General features: G+C 39.4%; 1 protein-coding gene across 1 annotated transcript in view; it reads left to right on the top strand.

Annotated features, from left to right (window-relative positions):
* btbd11a (BTB (POZ) domain containing 11a) overlaps positions 1-23,788 on the top strand; it is a 39,138-nt gene that overhangs the window by 9,900 nt on the left and 5,450 nt on the right. The window contains exons 3-12 of the mRNA XM_042511052.1: positions 627-792; positions 5,317-5,406; positions 8,773-8,874; positions 10,953-11,046; positions 14,601-14,736; positions 17,916-18,148; positions 20,149-20,327; positions 20,594-20,699; positions 22,605-22,707; positions 22,983-23,064. Of these exons, the coding sequence (XP_042366986.1) occupies positions 627-792; positions 5,317-5,406; positions 8,773-8,874; positions 10,953-11,046; positions 14,601-14,736; positions 17,916-18,148; positions 20,149-20,327; positions 20,594-20,699; positions 22,605-22,707; positions 22,983-23,064 (1,291 nt within the window). The remainder of the gene's footprint in view (positions 1-626; positions 793-5,316; positions 5,407-8,772; positions 8,875-10,952; positions 11,047-14,600; positions 14,737-17,915; positions 18,149-20,148; positions 20,328-20,593; positions 20,700-22,604; positions 22,708-22,982; positions 23,065-23,788) is intronic.

Genomic DNA, 23,788 nt, shown 5'->3' with positions numbered 1-23,788 from the left:
TCTCATGCACAAACACACCCCAGCAGTCACGTAGCTGCGCTCAATATTTGTCACATGGCGGCTCCGTCAGCGATGTTGTGTTGGTGTCAGTGGGTTAAGAGTCGTATCACATCCTGAATACTCGCAGAGAAATAATTAATGAAACACTGAGAGGTGTGAATTGCCAATTAACATCTCTTTACACATGTCAGGTGTAATTGTCACGTTACATTTGACAAACATCATGAAACGGCTCCTCCGCGACCCCATAGAAACATCAGCTGTGGCAGCTGCTTGCAGCTTGGATTAAGAGGCTTTACGGGAGACATGAATGAGTAATAATGAGTCACCGCAAAAGCCTTACCTGGAGAAAAGCTACTTTAGGAAAGGAAGAAAGTAGGGAACTAGACGCAAGCAAAGAGAAGTGATAAATGCAAAGTGGATTGAGTTTAAATGCAAACAGTTTGAAATAAACTTAAAAAAGTCTCAGTTAATTTTGTAATATCGAGAGTTTAAGTAGCAGAGCAGCAGTCATTTTCAGTTTCCTTCAGTGTGAAATGGAGCTGTTTATCCACAGATCTCAAAATCCATTGGCGAGATAAGCTCCCACTTAATCACAGTCATGGATCTGCTGTTTCCATCTGCAGAGCGGAGGATTGTTTCTGTGCCACCAGAAAGCTGGATGCCGCCTCCACAGAGGCCAAGTTCCTGCAGGATCTGGGCTTCAGGATGCTCAACTGTGGACGGACGGACCTGGTCAAGCAGGCCGTGAACCTGCTTGGGCCCGATGGAATCAACAGCATGAGCGAACAGGTCCGGCACTTAACACACACTCCTACATGCACGCACGGCATCAGCATCACACACCTACACAGCGATAGTGGAGAGTTAAACACAATGAATTTCTAACAAGTATTACCTGGCAGTCTGTTCACACACACACATGCTGGGCGCAGGCTGCTGCCTATGAGTCATGCATTGTGCTAAAATCTCACGGTTTGATACAACTTTTCAAAATTCACATTACTTACAAGAAATGTTGGTTTCTTTGTGTCTGTGTACAAAGGTGTTTGCAGTAAGCTTGGGCAGTATGTAATATTTCATACCTACGTACCTTGCTGAAAACTGAAACACACACACTCCTTATAATTTCAGATCTTGGCTTTTAATAGTGCCTAAACTAACAATTACTTTCATTATCAAGTTATATGCAGATTTTTGGGACCCAAAGTGTTATATGCCCCCAGGCCTTCACCTGCAAAATGGCACTTAAATTAACAAGTACTGACCCGAAAGAGACTCAAAAAGACCAAAAAAAGATGCAAAGGAACAGCAAAGATTTTTTTTTGCAAAACAACCACAAGGACATACAAATACAAAATGTGATACAAAAAAACAAGCAAAAAAGATTTCTTGACTTTTTTTCCTACCAGCACTTAAAAACTCAAAGATAGTTTGTGTATGACAACAAAAGACAATAAAAGCAGCAAATCCTCAAAATTAATAAGATGGAGCTAGGCATTTGTTTACAGTTTTGTTTGAAAAATGTCTCTTGCTAAATTTATTATTAAAATAGTTGATTATTTTTCTGTCAGTTTACTAATTACTGAATCCATTAACTCTAGTTCTTAATTATTATTTGATACTGAAGACTTTTTCTTCAAATCCAAATCAGATATAAATAAAGATATTTTGGTGTAATAAACAGAAACTTATAGTAGCTGTGCATCATACTTTACTGTTTATCCATAAAAATGAAGAAGAAAGGATTGATGTAATGGTCGTTTTCTTCCTGATGCTGCAACACTGATCCTGCACTGAGCTTTGATGGGTTTGGTTTGACCATCGGGTCGATATCTCAGTTTTACTGCATCCAAGTGTTAATATCATTTGGGATTTTCCACCTTCTCCAGTCAATGGAAATATTGGTTATTTCTTGCACTCTAAGTGGAAGCTAATAGTGGAATCTGATATTCGGTGGTCCGGCAGCTGTGCTTGGTTGAGTTCAGTGAAGCTCTTGGCAGTTATCCACTCAGATACTCTAAAAAACTCAATGAAAAGCATCAATACTTGTACAGAGCCCCATTTTCGATCTTTTTTCATCTACATGTTTCTCATCTTCATGAAACCTAACATTTCTTTACATTTCAACAAAACTGTGTTAAAAGGTGCGCTTAGGTTTAAGTATAAATACCACTTGGTTATGGTTGGGGAAGAACATGTTTTAGCTTAAAATAACCTATTTCGGGGGCACAAACCCCTCTGGAAATGCTGTGATGTCTCGCTAAAAAAAGGATGCTTTTAATGGCTCTGTCCCAGCCGGAAATGCAGAGATGTATCAGTAAAAAAAAACAGCTTTTCGTGGTACTGTCCCCTTTGAATATGCAGTTGTCTCTGTAAAAAATGTTGCTTTTTGGGAAACACTATCCCTGCTGGAAATGCAGTGATGTTTCAGTATAAAACAGCTGCTTTATGTGGCGCTGTCCTTTCTGGAAATGCAGTTGTCTCAGTAAAAAAACAGCTGCTTTTTGTGGCACTGTTCATGCTGGAAATGCAGTAATGTTTCAGTAAAAAAAAAAGACAAACGCTTCTGTGGATATGAAGTTGTCTGTTAAAAACAACTACTGTTTGGGACACTATCCCTGCTGGAAATGCAATAATGACTGCAAAATAATACCCCATTTTTCGGTCACTATCCCCGTTGGTAACTCAGTGATGTGCCAGTAAAGAACAGCTGCTTTCCTTGCACGATCCCTGGCGGAAATACAGTGATGTCTCGTCAAAAACAGCTCCTTTGTTTGTGGCATTATTGCTGCTTGAAATACTTCAATGTCTTTGTAAAAAAGAACAGCTTTTTTAAGCACTATCCCAGCTGGAAATGTTACAATGTCTGTGAAAACAGCTGCTTTCCTTGTGGCGTTATACCAGCTTGAAACACTGCAATATCTTGGTAAAAGAAAAACACTTTTTTTGGCATCATCCAAAATGGAACACAGTTGCACAGTAACATTGAAATCATATAGGATGTAATTTCAGTATAACATTTCCCTGAAACTGAACCTTTTTTGATTTTATGTGACGAATAAATTTGATTGACTGACATTCATTCAGATTATTTGACTGGAACAAACCTTAATTAGTTTTCAGTATTTACAGGTCCTTATGAATGTGACAAATTGTATTGACTGACACATTTTCTCGCCTCTCTCCTCACATAAATAACAAACCGTGGTGACACACACGCTTTTTTATTCACTTGTAAAACCAGCTAAACAGTGCAGGCGACCAGGCAGCGCTTCAGGAGTAATAAAGTAAAAGCTGCGAGCCGTCATCGCAGCTGAGAGTCATTTGAACTCATCACGACGATCATCAGCCGTCTATCGCCCTTTCACTGTCTGCTGATTAAGTAGATTGGTGTCCAGGAAATATTTAAGCATGAATCACCACAAAGGGATATCAGTCTTCAACATAAAGTGCTCTGGTGTGTTATGAGCGAGTCGTAAAAGGCCCATGTTGAACATAATGGCCCAGATCAGACATATGATTGAAGGCCGTTTGATAGAAACTCGTCCACTTTAAACACGCTCTGTTTTAGGGCCGGATAGTCTGACAAATGGGAAGAACCTGTCACCTGTTTTTAATATAAAGTTCTTTTGTTATTTTTTTCTTTGCAATATCACTTCGATAAGGCTTCACCCTGCGGCTCGCAGCATATTGTGTGTGGGTTTGTCAGGCTCAAGAGAGCGCTCTGTGGATCCGGTGGCATGTAGAGATATATAAGACGTTATGTTAGGATCCCATCTGCTGTTGCTCTCATTGGAAAGACACGGTTATTTCGAGGTGGTTATGATTATGTCTGGAAAATTGGACCCCCAGAGAAACTGCTGGAAACATCTCTGGTTGATGAGGAGAAAATGGGCACTGAGTTGTATGTTATGTGTGAAAACTGAGTGTATTTTAGTGCAATCTTTAGTCATGGGGCTGATTAGTAGCCAGCAGGGAACACACAACATGAACATATGGTGCGTCAGAGGTTCCTCGTGACAAAACAGTGATTTAAAGAACATTACCTAAAGAGAGATTTGGACACTAAATGATTCTATGTTGGTTTCCTATAGAACTAACGAGCACAGCTGTTGGCGAGCTCCTTATAGATCTGCTAATGGTCTCTTAAGGGCTTTTCTGATGGCGCTGAAATGCACATTTTTCACCGCATAGTTAAGAGAAATGACCAGAGACTCATGTTTGGTGTTTGTAAGTTATGATAATGAATCAAGATGCTCGACTCCGGCAGGCGAGTGCACTTAATTAGGCGTTAAATACTTGAGAAACAGATAAACAGCAAAATACAAACAGAACAGCACTCCAATCAAGCCATTTTTTAATGAACAAACAAAAAAAGCAAACATCAGTTCTCGCTGAGAAAATGTCAGTAGAAATGTGGTTTGAAGTCTTAAAAAGGCAATAAAAACATGTCTAACTATTTTTTGGTGATGTCTGGATAGGTATTTGTCCATCCATCTTTTATGAAAATTGCCTAATTTGTGCAACAACCTATTCTTTTTTAGGATCAATAATTCTAAAAAAAAATCTTCTAAATTTAGAATTAATTGGCAAACTGACCCTGGTGCTGCCATTAATGATCGAGTCTCTGCCTTGATCTTCTAAAGCAGACGCTTTCGCCACTGATAACCTCAAATAAGTGTTTCTTAAATGGGAGTCTGCTGCACGGGGTGTGTGAGATTCTTTAAGAAAAATATTCCAGACATGCATACTTTCTAAAATAATTATGCAATAAGTTCAATAAAAAATCAAATGTAAGTACAAAATACCAGATTTTAGATTCATTATCACTTTTTTCATTGCAGTCAATCACTTCTGTTAACTGAACTTTAAGCTGCTGCAACAGATACAATGTGTTTATATTTATATCTCAGCAATGTGGTTTTTTTTTTTGGGAAAAATTGTTTTGCACTGATCAGATCATATTTGGCTAAAATAATATTTAAAAAGGTGTCCGCTCTCCTCCTTCCTCCTATCTGTCTTTGTTTGTGCTTTATAATATAGGCAAAAAAAGCCCCAAAATTAATTTTAAAAAATCAAAAGAAATAGAGACCAGTTCCCTGGAAATCATAATTTTATGGCACCACTGTTTAAACAGTTTTGTTTATTCAAAGAGCTGCTCAATAAAGACTGTTTTGTTTACCGTTTTGAAATAACAAATAGATAAAGTCTGTGATGGGCTGAAAAAAGACTCCAAAAAAATGAAAAATAAAAAAGCAGTTCATTACATCTCCTCATCCTGAATCCCAAAACTCTCTCCTCCTCCCTCCACAGGGAATGACCCCTCTCATGTACGCCTGCGTCCGCGGCGATGAGGCCATGGTTCAGATGCTGCTCGACGCCGGAGCCGACATCAACAGCGAGGTCAGTGTTCACGAGACACCATCAGTCTGTCGAAATGTCACATTGATTCCACATTTTTGTTTGTTCTTTTTTTTGTGTCGGAAATGTTCATTTGCATTTGTTGTGTGAAAACGATGAACCCACTTTGTGTTGCTGTCCCCCTCCTCTCTCTGTCTCCATCGTCTCACCTGCTGCCGGCATGCTCTCTGTTCTCTTGGCAGCTTATTACACCAAGTGCACTGATAAGCAATAAAGGAGGATCGTTTGCACAGTAACAATGATATACCATAATAATCCACTGATAGTCTCTCAGAGCAGCCAGTTACTTGATTACATTTTACACTGTAGACGTTCAGCAGCAGTTTGCTTTAAACTGCATCAATAATGCATTTCTGTTGTACAAGCGTGTGCACTTAGTGTAACTTGCTACCACAGACTGTACATGAAGCATGGACTTCTGTGCACTTGTGTTGAACTTCAGTAAAAGTAACAGTGAACTCTTATTGTTTTAAATCCTGATTGTGTCTCTGCAGTGTGTCCAGTGTGTCCTGTGTGTGTTTGTAGCTGCTTTAGATGGCAATAAGAATAATCCAGAATAGAAATGCTTCATGGACTCTCCACCATGGTGACCTCATCGTTGATTGTTGTGATTGCTCCGTTGGTTTAGTGCCTGTGTTCAGTGCAGGGGTGTTGACTCTAAAGCAAAGTGCTGCTGGAATACATAATGTAAAGCATCAGTTCGCCCAAATTACAGGAAACTCTCAGGTTCTCAGGTTTTTCTAATGGAGTCTGGTCGAGCAGATCTTTTTATATGCAGAGGTTTTTAGATACATTACACATCAGTGATTTCGGCCATCACGCCAATACAGTGGAGGTAAATGGACATTACTTTGTTTCCCTCCAGTACTATCGAGTACTGGATTTATACTCAAAGCAACGGGTTAACAGGAGTCCTGCCGCAGATACCCACAACATCAGATTTCACCCGAAGTACTAGTGCAGCTCTACTGTTGTGTACTACATTACCAGGCCAGATGGTGCGATGATTAAATTCACCAACATTAATTGTGTTTACATTCTTTCATTTACCTTGTGGTGTAGAGCTTTAATGGGCAATGCACGTACTTATGTAACAAAAGTTTCATCAACATAACTTGTATTTTGCCTCCTTATTACTGAATAGCAGATTATGCTTCTATTTACTGTGAGAGAGCAAGAATTGCAGAAAGGAGAAGGTTTGCAGTGGAGACGGGTTTGTTAGATGTGTGTTACTGAAAATGAGATTTCTTCTTTTCAACAAACTTCTTGTTAGCTTCACTCTCAACAATCTCCACCAGCATCAGAAACTTGGAGCAGAAAACTCAAAGAGCCTAAGTGTATCACTTACAGTTCTTTCGGTCTTAAAGTTGCATCTCTGTAACCCTACATGTGTAGTTACATTTTGAAGAAGTGGCATGTTAGTTATGGCTCACTAGATCGATTTAACCCCTTAACACTGCATCGGTTGGAATCCACTGACATTGATAATCCCCCAAACTTTAACAGGTGGAAAGGTTACTGTAAATGAAAATTAACCACAAAAGTGACTTTTCAATCACCTCCATTTTATTAACATGGCGAGAATCTCAAAACCTCAACATATAAAACCGAAACTATCTGTTTGGGAAGTGAGAAAACCAGCTGATGAAGGAAGTAGAAGTAGCCACCGTGATGTCGCCTTCTCATTTTTTCGACTCTCATTTTGAAACCCTGAGTTTGGCATTTAACCCGTCGCCTTCTTATTTTCTTCTGGCGTTGACAGTCAGAGATTGGAGTCATCAGTCTGAAACCCCTCAATCGACTGAGATTGCTTCAAGTCGAGCAGTTGTTTTTTTTGCTGTTATGTGTGCTGTGCAGTGTGCTTCAGGAAATGTTGTATGGAGCGAGCATTATTGACTTTTACTCTTTGGTACAGACAGCTGCGGATATGACGCAGCAGCTCGAGGAGGAGAGGCTTTGCACCGTAAGGCTCTAAGCTAAAACGATTTTCTCCCTTCTGCTGAGAAGTGGTGAACTAACAGCTCACAGCAACTTAACTCGACACCGCCTCTGGCTCTTATTTGATATCTAGTGTTGGCAAAAAATGTTGTTGCACTTTTGTGATCTGTCGTCAGCGCGGTTAGCTTGTTTACTCTAAAACATGTATGGCGCTGTCACACTGAACACTGAGCCCATTCAATAAATTGACAATTGAATTGACATGTATTTGTACTTTAGGGCGTAATCTGATTCGACTTACATAATTCAGGTACAGCCCTAGATCTGACTGAGAACCTGAAGGAACATGCCAATCACAAGGTAGCCTTGCCCCTGAACCTAGCCTGCTTTATTGTCCATTTTATGCTAAATAGGGCCATAATTTTTTTTAATGATTATCATGCTGTAATTAAGAAGACCTGAAACTAGTGGTTCGGACCATTAAAATGTTTATTGAGGCAATAAATCAACTAAGAAGTAAGGTCATTTTCACACAGACTTCTGCTCTATTAGACATCTTTTTGCCCCCTGCTGGCCACTAGAAGTAATGCAGGTTTAAGCAGTTTTCAGCCCCGGAGATAACTTGAGTGTAATTTGGGTGAACTGAGCCTGTAAGTAACATAAAAGCAGACAATGTAGCAGATCACTGATTAAAAATTCTACTAATTAAAACGTCTTGTTAAAACACATCTCTACAGTCTTGATATTGTAAGATATTGCAGTCATGCGTCTGCTAAAACGGCCTCATATTGTCAGCTAATTAATAATTAATCAGTGCAAACACAAAAACACTAAGAGTCCCACTGTTAACATCAGAGCTCAAATGAAATGTGACATTACATTAAACGTCTGTCGAAAAAAAGAGCCCTCCTCCAGGCGACATTTAGAAATAATTTTTGGTAATTTACTCTGTGATGAGGCCACTTTTGAAATCGCAGAACAACATCGGGGCTGTATGCCTGTTTAATTTTACCCCGACGCTGCTTTGTTCATGAGTCAGCACCGCCCGTCTTGACAGTGTTTGTAGTCTCTGCCAGTGTTGTGTTTTCTCTCTGGTTTCATTCCCCTTTGAAATGAAACACTAAAGATGGAGCTCGGCAGATAGTACAAAGTGTGGTCAGAGAGCCATGCCCAGTGCAAATATACTCTGAAGAGCGAGGACTGAGATGAGAAATAGAAGTCAAGCTGCTCAAAGATTTTTCTGTGAAACTCAAGAGGAAAATCTCCCTCTGCCATCCTGCCCTCTTTTGCTTACACTCTTCCTGCATACTGCTTCTCGCTCCCCTCTCCCTCCCCCTCATCTCCCGCCCTGAGCTGTGAATGTTAATGGCTGTATATCTCTCTCCCTGAACTTCACCTATGACTTCCCAGGTGCCAAGCACAGTAAACAAGCACCCCTCAGTTTATCCTGAAACGCGCCAGGGGACGCCACTCACTTTCGCCGTGTTACACGGACACGTCCCTGTCGTGCAGGTAGTGACGTTTATGACCTGTAACCATTAACCTGTGGCCCTTGCCCTGACCCTGAAAATGAGGATATAATGATGATGATTATTATTATTTTGCATTATAATAATAATAATGCCGTATGTCGTTTTTATTTTTCTCCTCCTTGATCCTGTGTAGTGATTATGTGGAGAGGATTTGGTCGAGACAAACTCTCCAAATTAAGTTTGTTTTTAATAATGTATGCTTTTAAATGGTAAATTCTGTATTTTTAACCATGACTCTATTTCCCATGTTTATGTGTCTAAGTGACTAATGGAAAGTTTTGAAATTGGTAATGTTACCACTGCGGACATTTGTGCATCATCAGTTTATGTCCGCTGAAAGTGTTTGTTTTTACCACTGACAGGCTCAAAATATTATTCCGAATGTCTGACAACATAATGAAAATAATTCCCACAGAGATAGACCTTAATATTAAAGAGCAAAATCCTGTTGTTAAGCCTTTGAAACCTGGGCATATAGGCTTGATTTCTTTGAAAAACATAAAGAAATTGTACAAAAATTAGCAAGAAATTATTAAAATGTACAAAAAATTACCTGAAAATACACATAAATAAATAAATAAAATGGGAAAGTTAAAGAAAGGAAATTACCTGAAAAAAGTGCCTTAAAAATATAAAAACTTTCTGAAATAATTTTAAATATATAATTCTGATAATTGTAAACATATTTTGTTTTAAGAAATATTTCCCTAGCTTTTGAAAAAAAAAAAAAAGTATCAATTCCTGACAAATTGCGTGACATTTCTTAAGTTGCTCATTTCCTTTTTCCCATGTTTACGAAATAAATCAAGCCAATTAGCTCAGGGTTTAAAGGTTTAAATTCCTATGACAGACATCTAAATACAGCACAAGAAAAGTGCTGTCCATCATAGGTTTCATAGGGTTAAGCAGATTTTTTTTTTTGATGCTAATGTTACTGTTTATTTATATGGGTTCTGGCGAGTTTTCTGATAGTGATTTCGGGGTTGTTTCTGGTTAAACTAAAAGGATCTTACTCTAGAACCAAACAGTCTAAGTCTGTAGGGATCCTTTCCATAATGTTATCAAACAATTAACAACAATCTGAGCCTGTCAGTGGCAAAAATTAAGCCCTTTTAGTGGATGTAAATAGAGATAGATATAGAGAATTTATTATCCACCTTAGAGGAAATTCAGTTTGTTTGTTCAGTTCATACAAACACATAATACAATGCACCATTAAAAATGCACAAATGTACAATATAAAAGAGCTCATCTTACAGAATAGTAGTTTTCTGTAATACAGTTATTCTGTGGTCATTACCTGACTGGAATAAGGAATAAAGCACAAATGCCCCGAGTGGTTACATTGCAGCTTTTTTGCTCAATGCTGAACCAGTGTCAAAAATTTGTGTTCCCATTATTCACTTGACACAAAAATGTCAAAAAAAAAAAAAAGGGTCCAGGTTGAAAAATACAGAAGTTACCCTTAAAGATGTGTAGATGAGTCACACTGCCCCCCCTGGTTTAAACCATAACTGAATCCAAGGATTGGTCCGACAGCAGCAGTGAGAAACGTCCGGAGGCGAACTCAACAGAGCAGAGCTCAGCCAGCCTGATACACAGCCTCAGGGGTGCCAAATTTCAGTGTTTTGTTCATTTTTAATATATAATAAATGTTGTTGCAGTAGTTATTGTATGAGCTGACATTGGCTGAAAGCCTGATGAACAGCGTCGCCCTCAGGAATTTTTCAATTATTAATCTTCACCACTGCAATCAGAGGCTTTTTTTTTTTTTAATAGAAACAGAAACCATTTTGATTCCTCCTCTCTCAGCTCAGGCACCAACAATAAGAAGCTAATGAGGAAGTGGAGATAGGAGTGTGTTTAGTATCCAGAAGTAGGACAATCTCTAAATGAGGTGGTTTAGGTTTCCATCAGTTGAGGCTTTCTCTTCTTGCCAAGCCCGAGTGTAACACACCGTCTCCCCCTCGCCTGTTTTCTCCCTCCCTGCTCTCCCTCCTGGTTTGTTTTCCCCTCCCTCCTTCCTTCTCCACCTCCCTCCCTCCCTCCCCATCACAGTTGCTGCTGGATAATAGAGCGAATGTGGAGGGCGCCCTGCAGGATGGGGCGGAGAACTACACGGAGACCCCGCTCCAGCTGGCCTCTGCTGCAGGTAAACACACATACAGGCAGCAAAGACTCATCCTCACTTTCACATTTTTATATGGTCACATGTGACCCGAGTGTTCTCATTCTTGATACGGCGAGTGAGGGATTAGTCATGACATGCTGGATTCAGAGTTCACCAGAAGGCATTCTCACTCCGCTTTAATCATCTAATTAATTCATCACTTTCAATTACGATCTGAGATTCAAGAATGCAGCACATTTTAAATGCTGCTCATCATCATTGTGTTGCTGTGCACCACAATGATGCAGAGGCATATAAAAGACAGTGATGGAAAAAGTATTTAATGCCTTACTTTAGTAAAAGGACAAAAACAAAGACTGAAAATACTCTACTACAAATAAAAGTTCTGCATTGAAACCTTACTTAAGTAAAAGTACTCATTGTGCTTTAAAATATCAGTATTTCCCTATTCTATCTGATGTTTTTGGATTAATGTTAATGTTGCATTAATGTGTATGTTGCATAGATTACGTTTATTTGAATTCCTTTATTTCCTTTTGGGTAGTTTTACTCCACAGTGGTGCATCAGATTCTGTAACATCATCATGATCATATATTCGTAGCGTGGCTGTGCTTTGAGAATCACGTATCTCTAAAAAGTCAGAAAAGCAGCCCCGTTTTCAGCTTTGTGACGATGCATTTTTTAGCAGATCCAAGAAGGTTTTTAAGGAGCTTATTTAGCTTAAGAAGTAGGAGAATTTTCTCAACACATCCTTCAGTTTGTCTAATAATATTCAAATACTCAAATTCAAAATCACCAAATCTGGTTAACAGGGGTATGAAAAATTGTAATTTGAAAAGTAAAGCTGTTAGACAAATATGGTGGAGTAAAAAGTACATTTCCCTCTGAGATGTAGTGGAGTAGAACTATAAATTTACATAAAATGGAAGTAAAGTACCTTAAAAACCTTGAACTTTTACTTTGGTGCAGTACTTGACTAATTGTGCTTATTATACCACTGATGGAAGAATATGCAGTTTTATTCAGTCAAAATGAGCTTTAACCTTTCTTTAGTTATCTGTCAAATTTGAACCAGATGTGCATTTGAAGGAATGGTTTGGCATTTGAAGGAGTGTGTGCACTTTCTTGCTGAGAGTCAGATAAGAAGATTTGTAGCACTTTCTTATCTGTTCATTGAATATGAAGCTAAAGCCAGCAGCTGGTTAGCTTAGCATAAAGACTCCAGCTGCGATCAGAGCACGAGCTTTTTTTGTTGATGCCTGCCCTGATCAGACAGAGAAGTTTTTTCAGCTTACTGCGTTTTTTTTTCAGTGTAGCTTAACCGCTATTTTGCTGTTAAGTCAACTTATATAGCTGTACCTTAAAATCAGCATAAAAATGGACAGATGGAGGGAAACGGAGATCTGTGTGGGTACATGAGACCGTTAGAAATGGGAGAAATCACAGGGAGTAACACCAGCTGGACCAGGATGAGGGTGAAAGTGTGCTTATGGTAGTGTAACACTTGCTTTTCTTCACCAAAAAACAGCAGTGACAACTTGAGGCGTTCATGGCACTCCTGCCAAATCATGAGGTGCGTAGAGCAGAAAAAATGTGAGGTGTTTAGCAATGCAAAAGCAGCGAGCAAAACACTTTACTCTCCTGAAAACAATTACTAAAAAACATCCCCAGGCTGCTAAAATAGCTCCGTCTGATCGAGGTCTAAAGTTCACTAATTGACACTCGAAGGCCGTAGTGTTCAATGAGACAAACTAAAGAAGTCTTTTCATCAGTTTGAGGCTACTAGACAACCATTAGAAACTCACGTCACTGTGCCCAGGCAAGAAATAGCCCTGCACATGTTCTGACACTGAGATTTTTTATCAAACAAAATATAACGTGTTAATTAGTGAGCTTTAGAGGTGCTGGTAGGTGGAATTTGTTATCATTGGACAGAACTGGCCTGGCTGTTTTTTCCCCTTATTTACAGTCTTTTTGTTAAGCTAAGTGGCCACTGCAGCCACATATTTACCACACAGACGTGAGAGTGATGTCAATCTTATTGGAAACAAAGCAAATAATTAGTTGTACTGTTCCTTTAACCCTTAGGGGCCACTTTAGTATTACACACACTCATGTGAACAAAATGTGCTTTTTTAAAATCAAGTTTTAAAAAATATGATACATTAATATTATTTCCTACTTTCATAGAGTTTATTTTTAACCAGCATCAGTCCTAATCATAAATATCAAATATTCATTAATTTTCTGAATTTTAACCCTTTAAATGCCAGGTAGGGATATGTCAAAGATTTGCAGCAACATTGATTGTGACCGTGCACCTAGTGGAAATAACATTTATTTTCTCCAAATGCCAAATATGGTTAAAAAAAAGACATCATCATGTGGTAAATAGTTAAAATGACAAAGTTCAAGGCAAAAACCCAGAATGACACCCAGAAATAATAATAATGTTTTAATGCTTTGATGGCTGTGGGATCAAAAATTGAGGTTGAATGACTTACAATGGCACATTGTATTTAATTTTAATACTTTAATTTAATTTTGCATTTAACAACAAAAATACACAGTCTTGCTAAAATGTATGACATATGCACAATCACAGCCAAATTTATCAAAAAAATGAAGAATGAAAAGCACGTAAAATGCTGCAGACAGTCCTAAAGTGTTAAATACATCACATATTTCCCTCAGGATTGACTTTTTCATTCACAAGGCTTATCCACATTGCTGCCTTTTAAATTAATCTAAGTTAAAGTTTTAGAAACATAAATCCAAGTTGTGTATCTCCATGTTACAGTGAACTCAGGAAAGTATGTGCAGGCAGCCGTGTTGCCACGGTAACAAGTGATTTAAAACACACAGCCAGGGATAATGAATACTATTAACATCCAGCTCATTAAATAATAAATAATGTAGATGAAATAAAGACCACAATCCCAGAGCTGGAATGTGTTAATGAATAGCAATAAGTGGGAGACTTTCTAAGCACAGAATGATTTTACTCGGGTTCAGGCTTTTATTTTACTTCACATTAACTTTACAGGGATATAAAAGCTGGAGTAAGCAGTGTATCAGTTGGTTTTAAATGAACTGTGTCTTCTTGACTGTATCAGATAAGATCAGTATTGAAGTCTTTAAACTGGTGCGTACAGTAGTTCCCGCTCTTCTGCTCAGCAGAGTGCATCAGGGATTAGTTATGAGTTGTTTTGTTCTCAGCGGAGCAGATCTCACTCGATTTAATTTACAGCGACCGTGTGGAATTCAGTGAATGTAAAAAGGTGTTTTGATGCGTAATGTTTTGTTGTTGTGCGCTTCAAAGAACTTAAAAAGCTCCCTTTACCTCAAACAACAAACACTTTCAGCACCAGTGTCAGTGAAGAAAGAAGCCTTCAGGTCCTTTATTTGAGTAAAGTATCAAACCAATGGACTGAATATTCTGAATATATAAGTAAAATACTTGAGTAATTGTACTTTTTTACATTCCACCACTGATCCACATGGTCGCAGAGCATTAAATGTGTGCTGTATTTTAGCGTATTCACCCTTTACTTGTGTGTTTCTTCCCGTTTAGGTAACTTTGAGCTGGTGAGTTTGCTTTTGGAGAGAGGGGCCGACCCGATGATCGGTACCATGTGTCGAAACGGCATCTCTTCAGCCCCCCTGGGAGATATGAACTCATACAGCCTGGCAGCAGCACACGGCCACAGGTAATACAGGCAATCACACACACATATGGGGACACATAGACACACACACAAGCGCCAGCCAGCAGAGACATATCTATTACAATGGTATTGATCCATTTACACACTGTGTCCTGGTCCATCTGCCTCTCACAGAATCCTGCAGTATATGTATGAGAGGCAGATATCTCGCTGTCAGACAGAAGGCGACGATAAGCGCCGCAGTCTATTCAGCAGCACTTATGGCTTCGGTTTGACATCATTTCCCCGCAGCTGGGTAAGATAAAGCCCATTAACATTCAGGGCAGTGAGAGCTGTCAGGAAGGAGCTGGAGTGGTAAGCCAACAACACAATGCAGCATTATTAAGACAATCAATTATAGTATGATGATGATGCTGCTGCAGCGCGTCGTGACCAGGTTCAAACTGCATCAGGAGCGGTGGTGAAATGATGGGGCGGAAAAGTTCACACTTAACACCAAGTTTGCTTACAAAGCAGAGAGAAAAAAAAGAAGAGGGAATGAGACAGCATCATTTACAAATATAATTATATTTTTAACATTTTGTAGGAATGTGACTCAAGACATGTCTAGACACCTAACTGTAGAGCGACATTATTCAGGTACTGAAAGCAAAACTTTATGCGAAATACACCAGTTTGTAGTCTTACAAAGTGTTACATGAGATGATTTTTTAAAAAAGTTGCACAGCCAGCCTGGCATGCATACTACAGCGTTTTTGTTGTTTTTGCGGATCCGTGTACACGAGGATCGTTTTCACAATGTTATCATATTATCATATATATCATATTTTAGCTGCTCTCCACTGGCATTTCAATACAACAGGAAAGTTTGGCCAAGAAGGTCTTCCTTTACAGATGTCTTTATGACTCTTCATTGAGTATATTTACATGCACAAAATACTACAATTTTTGCCCTTATTCTGAAAACAACAACATTCCTGCTAAGCTGTTTACATGTCCAATGAAAATGCAGTTCAGTGATTGATATGATTGACAGCTGCATTCTCTAAAAACGTCCTGTGATTGGCCAAAGAAAATAGAGCCAAGCAAAAGTTAAGAAGTGTAGAGCCCCGACCTCAGCCTCCATCCATCACCTTTGGACCGAGAGTCAGGCCTTATCACCCAACTTAAGTGCTGGATCTCGCTAATGCTCTTGTGCCTTAATGGGAACAAATCCCTGCAGCCAGTCTCCAAAATCTTTCATAAAGCCGTCCAAGAAGAGTGGAGGCTGCTTTTAGTATAAGTTAAATGCTCAAAGTTAAGGAGTGAGATGTTGAAAAATCCCAAAAAGATGTAACGTGTTGATGTCTGCAAACCAGAGAAAATGCAGATTTACACTGATGTATATTCAAAATCAGGGGACTGTTAGTGGAGATCAAACAACGTTTAACGAACAGCTTCAAAGTGACGGCAGTGAGCCTCCCTCAGTGATCAAACAAACTCAAAAACGGGATATGATGTCGTGTTGGACTTGGCCCCTAAACAAGCCCCTCCTCGCTGAAGCAGATGGTGCAGTGATGCATTCACTGGCTGTGATCACACTGCGTTCGTTACGTGGTGTTGCAGAAACAGTGCGTTGCAATGTTGTAAACATCACTAATGTATCTCAAAAAACTCAAATGTTATATTGCAACTTTTTTTTTTTCTTATTAGAGGTGATAATCAGTTTCAGCTTCATATATTTTGACTCAACAGGACAGCGTAGGCAATCAAACTTAATCAAGTGTATGAGAATATTTTGAGTGCCATCACAGCTCGAGAGCTGGATGGCTTTCATGTGGAGTCAACGCAGTGCGTGTGTGCTTAATTTAGCACTATTTTCCGGTCTGTGATCATCCACTTCACAACTTTCTTCCTAGTATTTGACCCCGGGTCGTGCTAGGTGTTTTGCAGTTTTCTCACCACCTCCTGACAGCTTGTTTCCCTCTTTTTTTACCTCTTCCCCTGACCATAAACTAATCTGTCACTCCGCTTCTCTTTAATCTCTGTCTGGGTTTTTATGCCTCCACACTAATGAGAGACGTGGCTGAAGGTATTATGTTTTTGGGTTGTCCATGCGTCCCGTTCTTGTGGATGTGATATCTCAAGAACAGCTTGAGGGAATTTCTTGATAATTAGCACAAACGTCCATGCAGACTCAAGGATGAACTGATCAGATTTTGAGGGTCATAGGTCAAAAATCAAGGTCACTGTGAACTTTTCTGTTGCATTCTTGTAAACATAATATTTTAAGAACACCTTGAGGGATTTGTTTTTCTTCAAATTTGGCATAAACATTCACATGGACTCAAGGATGAACTGATTAGAGACCTTGCATCTGTCGCATTCTCATGAATGCGATAGCTGAAGAAGGCCTTTTGAGGGAGTTTTACTTAAATTTGGCACAAATGTTCACTTAGACAAAAGGATGAACAGATTAGAGTTTGGAGGTCAAAGGTCAGAGGCTGAGATCACTGTGATCTTGTGTCCGTCTCATCTTTATCTTAAGGCCTTTCAGTGGTGTTTTGCTTAAATTTGGCTCAAATCCATTCGGACTTCTGAATGATCTGATTATATTTTAGTGGTATAAGGTCACTGTGACCTCGTCTGTCTCTTTCTTGTAAATGTGATATTGGACTCAAAGATGGAAGATTCGATTTCGGTGATAATAGGTTGAAGGTCGAGGTCGCTGTGACCTTGGGTCCATCTCATTCTTGTAAAAGCGATATCTTAAGAAGACCTTTCAGTGGTGGTTTCCTTAAATTTTGCACAAACGTCCACTTTGACTTAACAATGAAGTGATCAGATTTTGGTGGTCAAAGGTCACTGTGATCTCACATATGGGTTTTTGGCCATAATTCAAAAAATCATATGCTAATTATGACAACATTTTAAAAAATGACGAAAGGATGACATTTTATATCCGTAAGACCAACTTCACAGTGACATCATAATGTTTTCTGGCCATTATTCAACGACATAACTCAGGAGCAGAAGAAGAGATATTTGGTCAGATATTGATATGGTGACACTAATCTTGGGTGTCTCGTATCGATCTTGTGTGTCGCCGGGAGGAACATGTGTGTGAAACATCCATGTTTTCACAGACATGGATGTAAAGACTAACTGCAGCTTGACCGGTGTGTAGAAGCATAAATCCACACGGTGGTAACTCTGGTTATTTTCTTCCTCTGTCCCTGTAGGAATGTATTCCGGAAGCTCCTGTCCCAGTCGGAGCACGAAAAGGGGGACGTGCTGTCCCTGGAGGAGATCCTGGCAGAGAGCTCGGACCACGGGGAGAAGAGGTTGGCGCTGCAGGCCAACGGCGGAGGCACGCTGCGAACAGGAAAGGCCAAACTGAGGGCCCTGAGAGAGGCCATGTACCATAGCGCAGAGCACGGCCATGTGGACATCACCATAGACATCCGCAGCTTAGGTCAGATTTACTAATACATGCTTCACTGGCACACATGCATCGCTCTCTGGTGCCTCCAGCTGTCCTGGAGATGTGCTCATGCTGTGCCTGTCCTGTCCCGTCCTGTCCTGTACACTCTCTCAGCTGCTCATCCGACCATGAAACAGTCGTAGGACTTTTTATAGTTTAGATAGATATAGAGTTTTTTGGGTCAGAGGTGTGAAGAGGATGATGAAAAAGTGTCTTAATGCAGGGCTCATTCTATGCATGTAGCAATCATCAGCTTTCACCCAACATTGTCCAGGTAATTTGGAATTAGACTGAATGTAACTGATAAGGATTAACTGACTTAATTTATTTTAGTTGACAAAATAATCTCACCACAAGCGCATTTAGTAGCTCTTTTGAACATTTTGGTCATATTCATAGACTGTATATAAAGATGGTTAATGCATCTCCACTTCCTCCCACTCTATAAAGATTAAGCCAAAATATCCCAGATACAGGCCCTGCCATCCTGTGCTTGTGATGTCATTTGGAGCCAGAGTCTACTCAGTAGTGATTGGCCGGTGGAGCGATGGTATCGAAGTCGTCCTGTCCATACACCCGCCTAACTCAATCAGGAGTCAGTCATGATGTCACTCTTCATTTCATAGTGTCAAATAAAGAGCTATACTGCAGCCAGCCACCGGGGGTGATCAGGATACTTTGGCTTCACTTTTGGGAACTGTTATGTTATCCATCTTTGTATACAGTCTATAGTCATATTGCACAATCCTTAGCAGATGGAGTTTACTTTAAGTAATCCATGTTCAATTTAAGCTTGACGCTTCGAGAAATACTCTTATTTGCCCTTTTGCTGAAAGTGCAATGAAGAGATTGATTTTCTCAATATGAAGGCAGCACAGGCAGCAGCTGGTTAGTTTACCTGGTATAAAGACTGAAAACAGAAGCAACTGCCAAGTGTGAAAAGTAAAATGTAAATAATAAGGTGTGGTTTTACGGGGTGTTAAAGCAAGATAAAATGTGTTCATTAGCAAACATTAAAAAAGCTTTTGACACGCAGCTGATTTTGTTGCACTACAGACAAGCTGACTGCACATGTGCTAGAAGAGTTAACTGGACGATTGTTGTGTGCACTGTATGCATGCACTGTACCCTCTGTCCTTGGTTTTCCTTTTGTTGTCCTTTGTTTGTTGTTCAGCCAAATACAGCAGAGGAACTCCTCTTCTTCCTGTCAGGAGCTCAGCATCATATTTTTTTGTGTGTGTATGTCTGGAACATGTCTGCATATGAATATATGAATATATGAATGTTTGTATTTGAATATTGAAGCGTGTGTGTAAGTGTGTCCACTTCGTATGTGCAAGTCTGCAGCTGTCCGTGTCTGTACTCAAGTACGACGAAGGCTGTTTCCTCCTGTTTCCAGTCTTTGTGCTAACCTAAGCTAACAATCCTCTTGCTGTGGATTCTTGGACCTTGTGGTGAAATCGTTAAATCGTTTTGTCAGCTACTATTTTCAAGGTCAAGAATTAACTTTTAAACTCAACCATGTCAACTTTAGACTTGCATAAAACATTAAAATCAGTAAATTCTCCAATCTGAGTGGCTGGAATCTGCACGTTTTTGCTTGATAAATGATTAATCGCTTACTAGAATTGATTAACTTTCTCCACCATTAATCAACTTATCATTTCAGCAGAGCTGTCGATACACAAAGCCTCCGCTGTCATGTCATTATTCATATTAATCTCACATCCAGTGCTCATTGCATTGTTGCAGAACATCGCAGCCATTTTTTATAGGACATTTTTTAATTATATTCAAGTGCTGCCTTTATATTCCCTCCGGAGCCTTTCCGCTAATCCAACAGTCGCCATGCAATCGCCCTTCAACTCATGCAAACACCACAAAGTGATGGAAACATGGTCGGTTCTGTCGCCCTTGAAAAACTGCTTTGACTCTGAGCGGCTCTGGCGTACAAGAGTCTGTATTCACAGTTCTCGTGGTGGTGTTCCCAGGTGTTCCCTGGACGCTGCACACCTGGCTCGAGTCCCTGCGTACCTGCTTCATCCAGCACCGCCGGCCGCTGATCCAGGGCCTGCTCAAAGACTTCAGCTGCATCCAGGAGGACGAGTACACAGAGGAGCTCATCACGCACGGCCTGCCGCTCATGTTCCAGATCCTCCGAGCCAGCAAGGTCACCGGGGCTTTCTTTCATGTGCATGTAAACAAAATGCTAGTTAGAGGAACATCAGACAAAGTAAGGCTGGTTTTCTGCGAGTACAAACTGTCCTGTGCTCGTGTGCCGGGGTGACATTAACACTCATATTTGCATATATTTAGTTGCACTCCAAACCATATTATCATACATTTGCATAAAATTTTTAGCTCATGGAGAACAGTAGCCAGAAAACTCATCTGTAGAAAGTTTCTGTCCTCACTGGTGTTGCTGTCTGTCTGCAGAACGAGGTGATAAGCCAGCAGCTGTCAGTCATTTTCACGCAGTGCTACGGGCCCTTCCCCATCCCCAAGCTGACAGAGATCAAGAAGAAGCAGACCTCACGCTTAGGTAAGAGAGCCAGTTAAAAATAGTAACTGTTCCTTTCTTCTGCTTCCTGCATTAATGACGCTGAGTGACGAGCCACTGACAGCACAGGTAGAGTTAAAGTGAGAAGCTGAGAGTTTAAATGTTTTTGCTTGAAGATCCAAACACAATATGCCTGGAACGCACCGCATGCATGAGCAGCGCGTGACAGCAACCTCGCCAAATTTGTATGGTGTCCACACAGGCAGCATTGTTGCTTTGATGTTTCTGCAGGGCTGCCTGCCGCTATGAGTACTGTATTTCTACATTTATAAGTGCATTTTCTATTCATTTATGAAGCCGTGCAAACTCCTGCATTGACAACATCACAGTCCTGCAAATGTGTCACAAAAAACGCCTCGTGTCAACAACTGATGGGATTCTGTCGACAGAGACGTTGTTTTATTTTGAAACAGAAGCAGGAAAGTTTGAGTAAAACAGATATATGTGTCACTTTAGTAAAAGGTGGTACAGAGTCAGTATAATTATCAGAACACCATTTTCACTGTTTATTTCTGCTGTAGCTGCACGCAGCACGAGGAAAAAATCAGCGAGCCTCCGTTTCTCTAGTTGTGCTGCGGTCTGAGCAGCAGCTGAGACGCCTGACAAGCACTGCTCACGCAGGCAGTGTGTTCCAGGCCTGCGGTTGGTCAATGTTGGGCTGTCGGTGAGCATCTGTGTCAGTAGTTTTGCAATGTGTGCCACACAGTTGGCCACAGAGTGAGTGAAACTCAGTGAAAAAGATGGAAGTTAGAAAAGCAAACAAATGGCTAAAGCACTTTGTCATCATAACTGACTTGTGTGGTTGTGGAAATGACCGTCCCAAGGCACATCTGTGTGGTAATGATGCTGTTTAATTAATCTCAATATGCCAGGAGGTGGATGGATTATCTTGGAAAAGGAGAAGTGCTCACTAGCATGGATTTTAATAAATGTCTGACTTAACTAAAATGTAAAAGAAATATATGTATTGCGTGCGTGAAAAAAAATGTCTTAGATCTTTAACTTTGACCTGTGAAAAATGAGAGTAAAAAAAAACTGTTGAGTTTAAATTCTTCAGCATGTCTCGTTATGTAACAATAAATAATTGAGTTATTATTAACTAACACACACAACACAAAAATTTCCTTCTGACATTTGAAAAATATTGTAAATCACATTCTAGTTGTTTTTTACGGTAAGTTTTTTTCAGGGTATCTGCAGGCCTCAGAGGTATTAAAAAAGTCTTAAATTCTGTTTACAAAAGTCTTCGATATTTTCTCTCTCCTGCTGCAGACAGTGATGTTAGCTTTAAAATGTTTCTGTGTGCGACTGGAGGCTGCCACACATTTATAAACTCACTTTGAACATTTATCATGATGTGTTTCAGAAGCAGTTTGTACTCGCTTGTCTGTAATGATGTGATTTTTCGGTCTAATCTGGTGCTGAAAGCTCCTTTAAAGTTTGGAAGGTCACACAGTTTCCATTTTTTTAAAATTTCATGTAATTAGAGCCTGAGGAGGCGCTGAAACATTTAGTGACTGTACTGCAGCACCACCTAGTGTTTCATCAACAGCAGAGGTACATTAAAATGACAACGACTTTGAGTGTGAGGAGAATTAATGCTTTACAAACCTCTGACAGCTAATTAATTCATCAGGATGTTCTAGGATTCACTTAAAGGAACAGCTCAAGGGACCGGATATCAAATTCAACTTTTAGAATACTAATGAAATGGGAATTATTGTGATAATGCCGCGCTGATAGCTGAGTGATGAATCGCCCTCGGAATAATGAACGACCACATTGGCTTAATCTTCTGCCGTTTGCCGTTCTGCTTCCGAAGTTTAGAAAACTTGAGTAATGAAGCTTCATTTGTCTTTAAAATTTTTTTTATTGGATCTTTTGCAGATCCCCACTTCCTTAACAACAAGGAAATGTCTGACGTGACATTCCTGGTGGAGGGGAAACCGTTTTATGCACATAAAGTTTTGCTGTTTACAGCTTCAGCCAGGTAAATAAAAATGTTTCTGTTTATTGTTACAAATACATATTTGATTTTTCCTTCACAGCTGTAATAATGTCATGATTAGTCTCACTTATGTGCATTATTTATTTATTTATTTTGTCATGCATATGTAGGTACTGAACATGTATGTATGCATGTGTGTGTTTTTTTATTCTTATTTTTATTGAGCTCTGCCCGGTTAGTGCAGCTAAATTTTGTCGTGTATATCTGTACAATGACGATAAAGGTATTCTGATTCAGATTTCTTCTGCTGCATCCAGGTTCAAGTCCCTGCTGCAGAACAGACCAGCAGCAGAGAACACCTGTATTGAGATCAGCCATGTCAAGTACAATATTTTCCATGTAAGTCGTCATCTTTTGCTAAAACCACTGTTATTATGTCGTGGTGTTGTTTTTAAGGCAAAGGCAGCTTTATATGTATTGTACATTTTATACAACAGAGCGATTCAAAGTGCTTTAGACATCAATTAAATATGAAACACAATAAAGGATGCAGATTTAAAATGAAAGAGTAAAGAGAAAAGATATAAAAGGTCAAATTAATATCTAAATGATTAACTTTTTTTATGATACAAATCACCATTACAAATAGCAAAATTGCAGACGAGAGGTGCTAAGATAAAAATATGCTAAAAAATGGATAAAAAACAAAGTTATAAAATAGTTACTAAAAAGATAGATTTTCTCCACATAACGAACAAAACTAAATGTTGCATATGTAAATAACGCCCTTAATCTTTGTGCATCATCCATGTGTAGGAAATCAACATGTTTTTGTGTTACTAAACAAAAATTTGCGCAGTTCCACATAAAAAAGGGCAGCAGAAAACAAAATGAAACTCGTTTTATGTATCAAATAACACACAACAAATCTGCATTTCTTCCTCTAAATTCATACACCGTCCACTTTCAACCATCAGTGGTAAAATATCAATTCTCTGCTGAGCACATAGAAAACTGCTTTTTAGTTAAATTATATAAAACATAATTCTCAGTATAATATTCATATCTTATCATCCTAAATGTTGGCAGTTTTGGTTTGGTTCATATATCATATATCATTTGC

This window comes from Plectropomus leopardus, chromosome 22, assembly GCF_008729295.1.
Source record: "Plectropomus leopardus isolate mb chromosome 22, YSFRI_Pleo_2.0, whole genome shotgun sequence".
Classification (NCBI taxonomy): Eukaryota; Metazoa; Chordata; class Actinopteri; order Perciformes; family Serranidae; genus Plectropomus; species Plectropomus leopardus.
The sequence above is the reverse complement of the archived record's forward strand: the minus strand, read 5'-3'. Positions and strand labels throughout refer to the sequence as shown.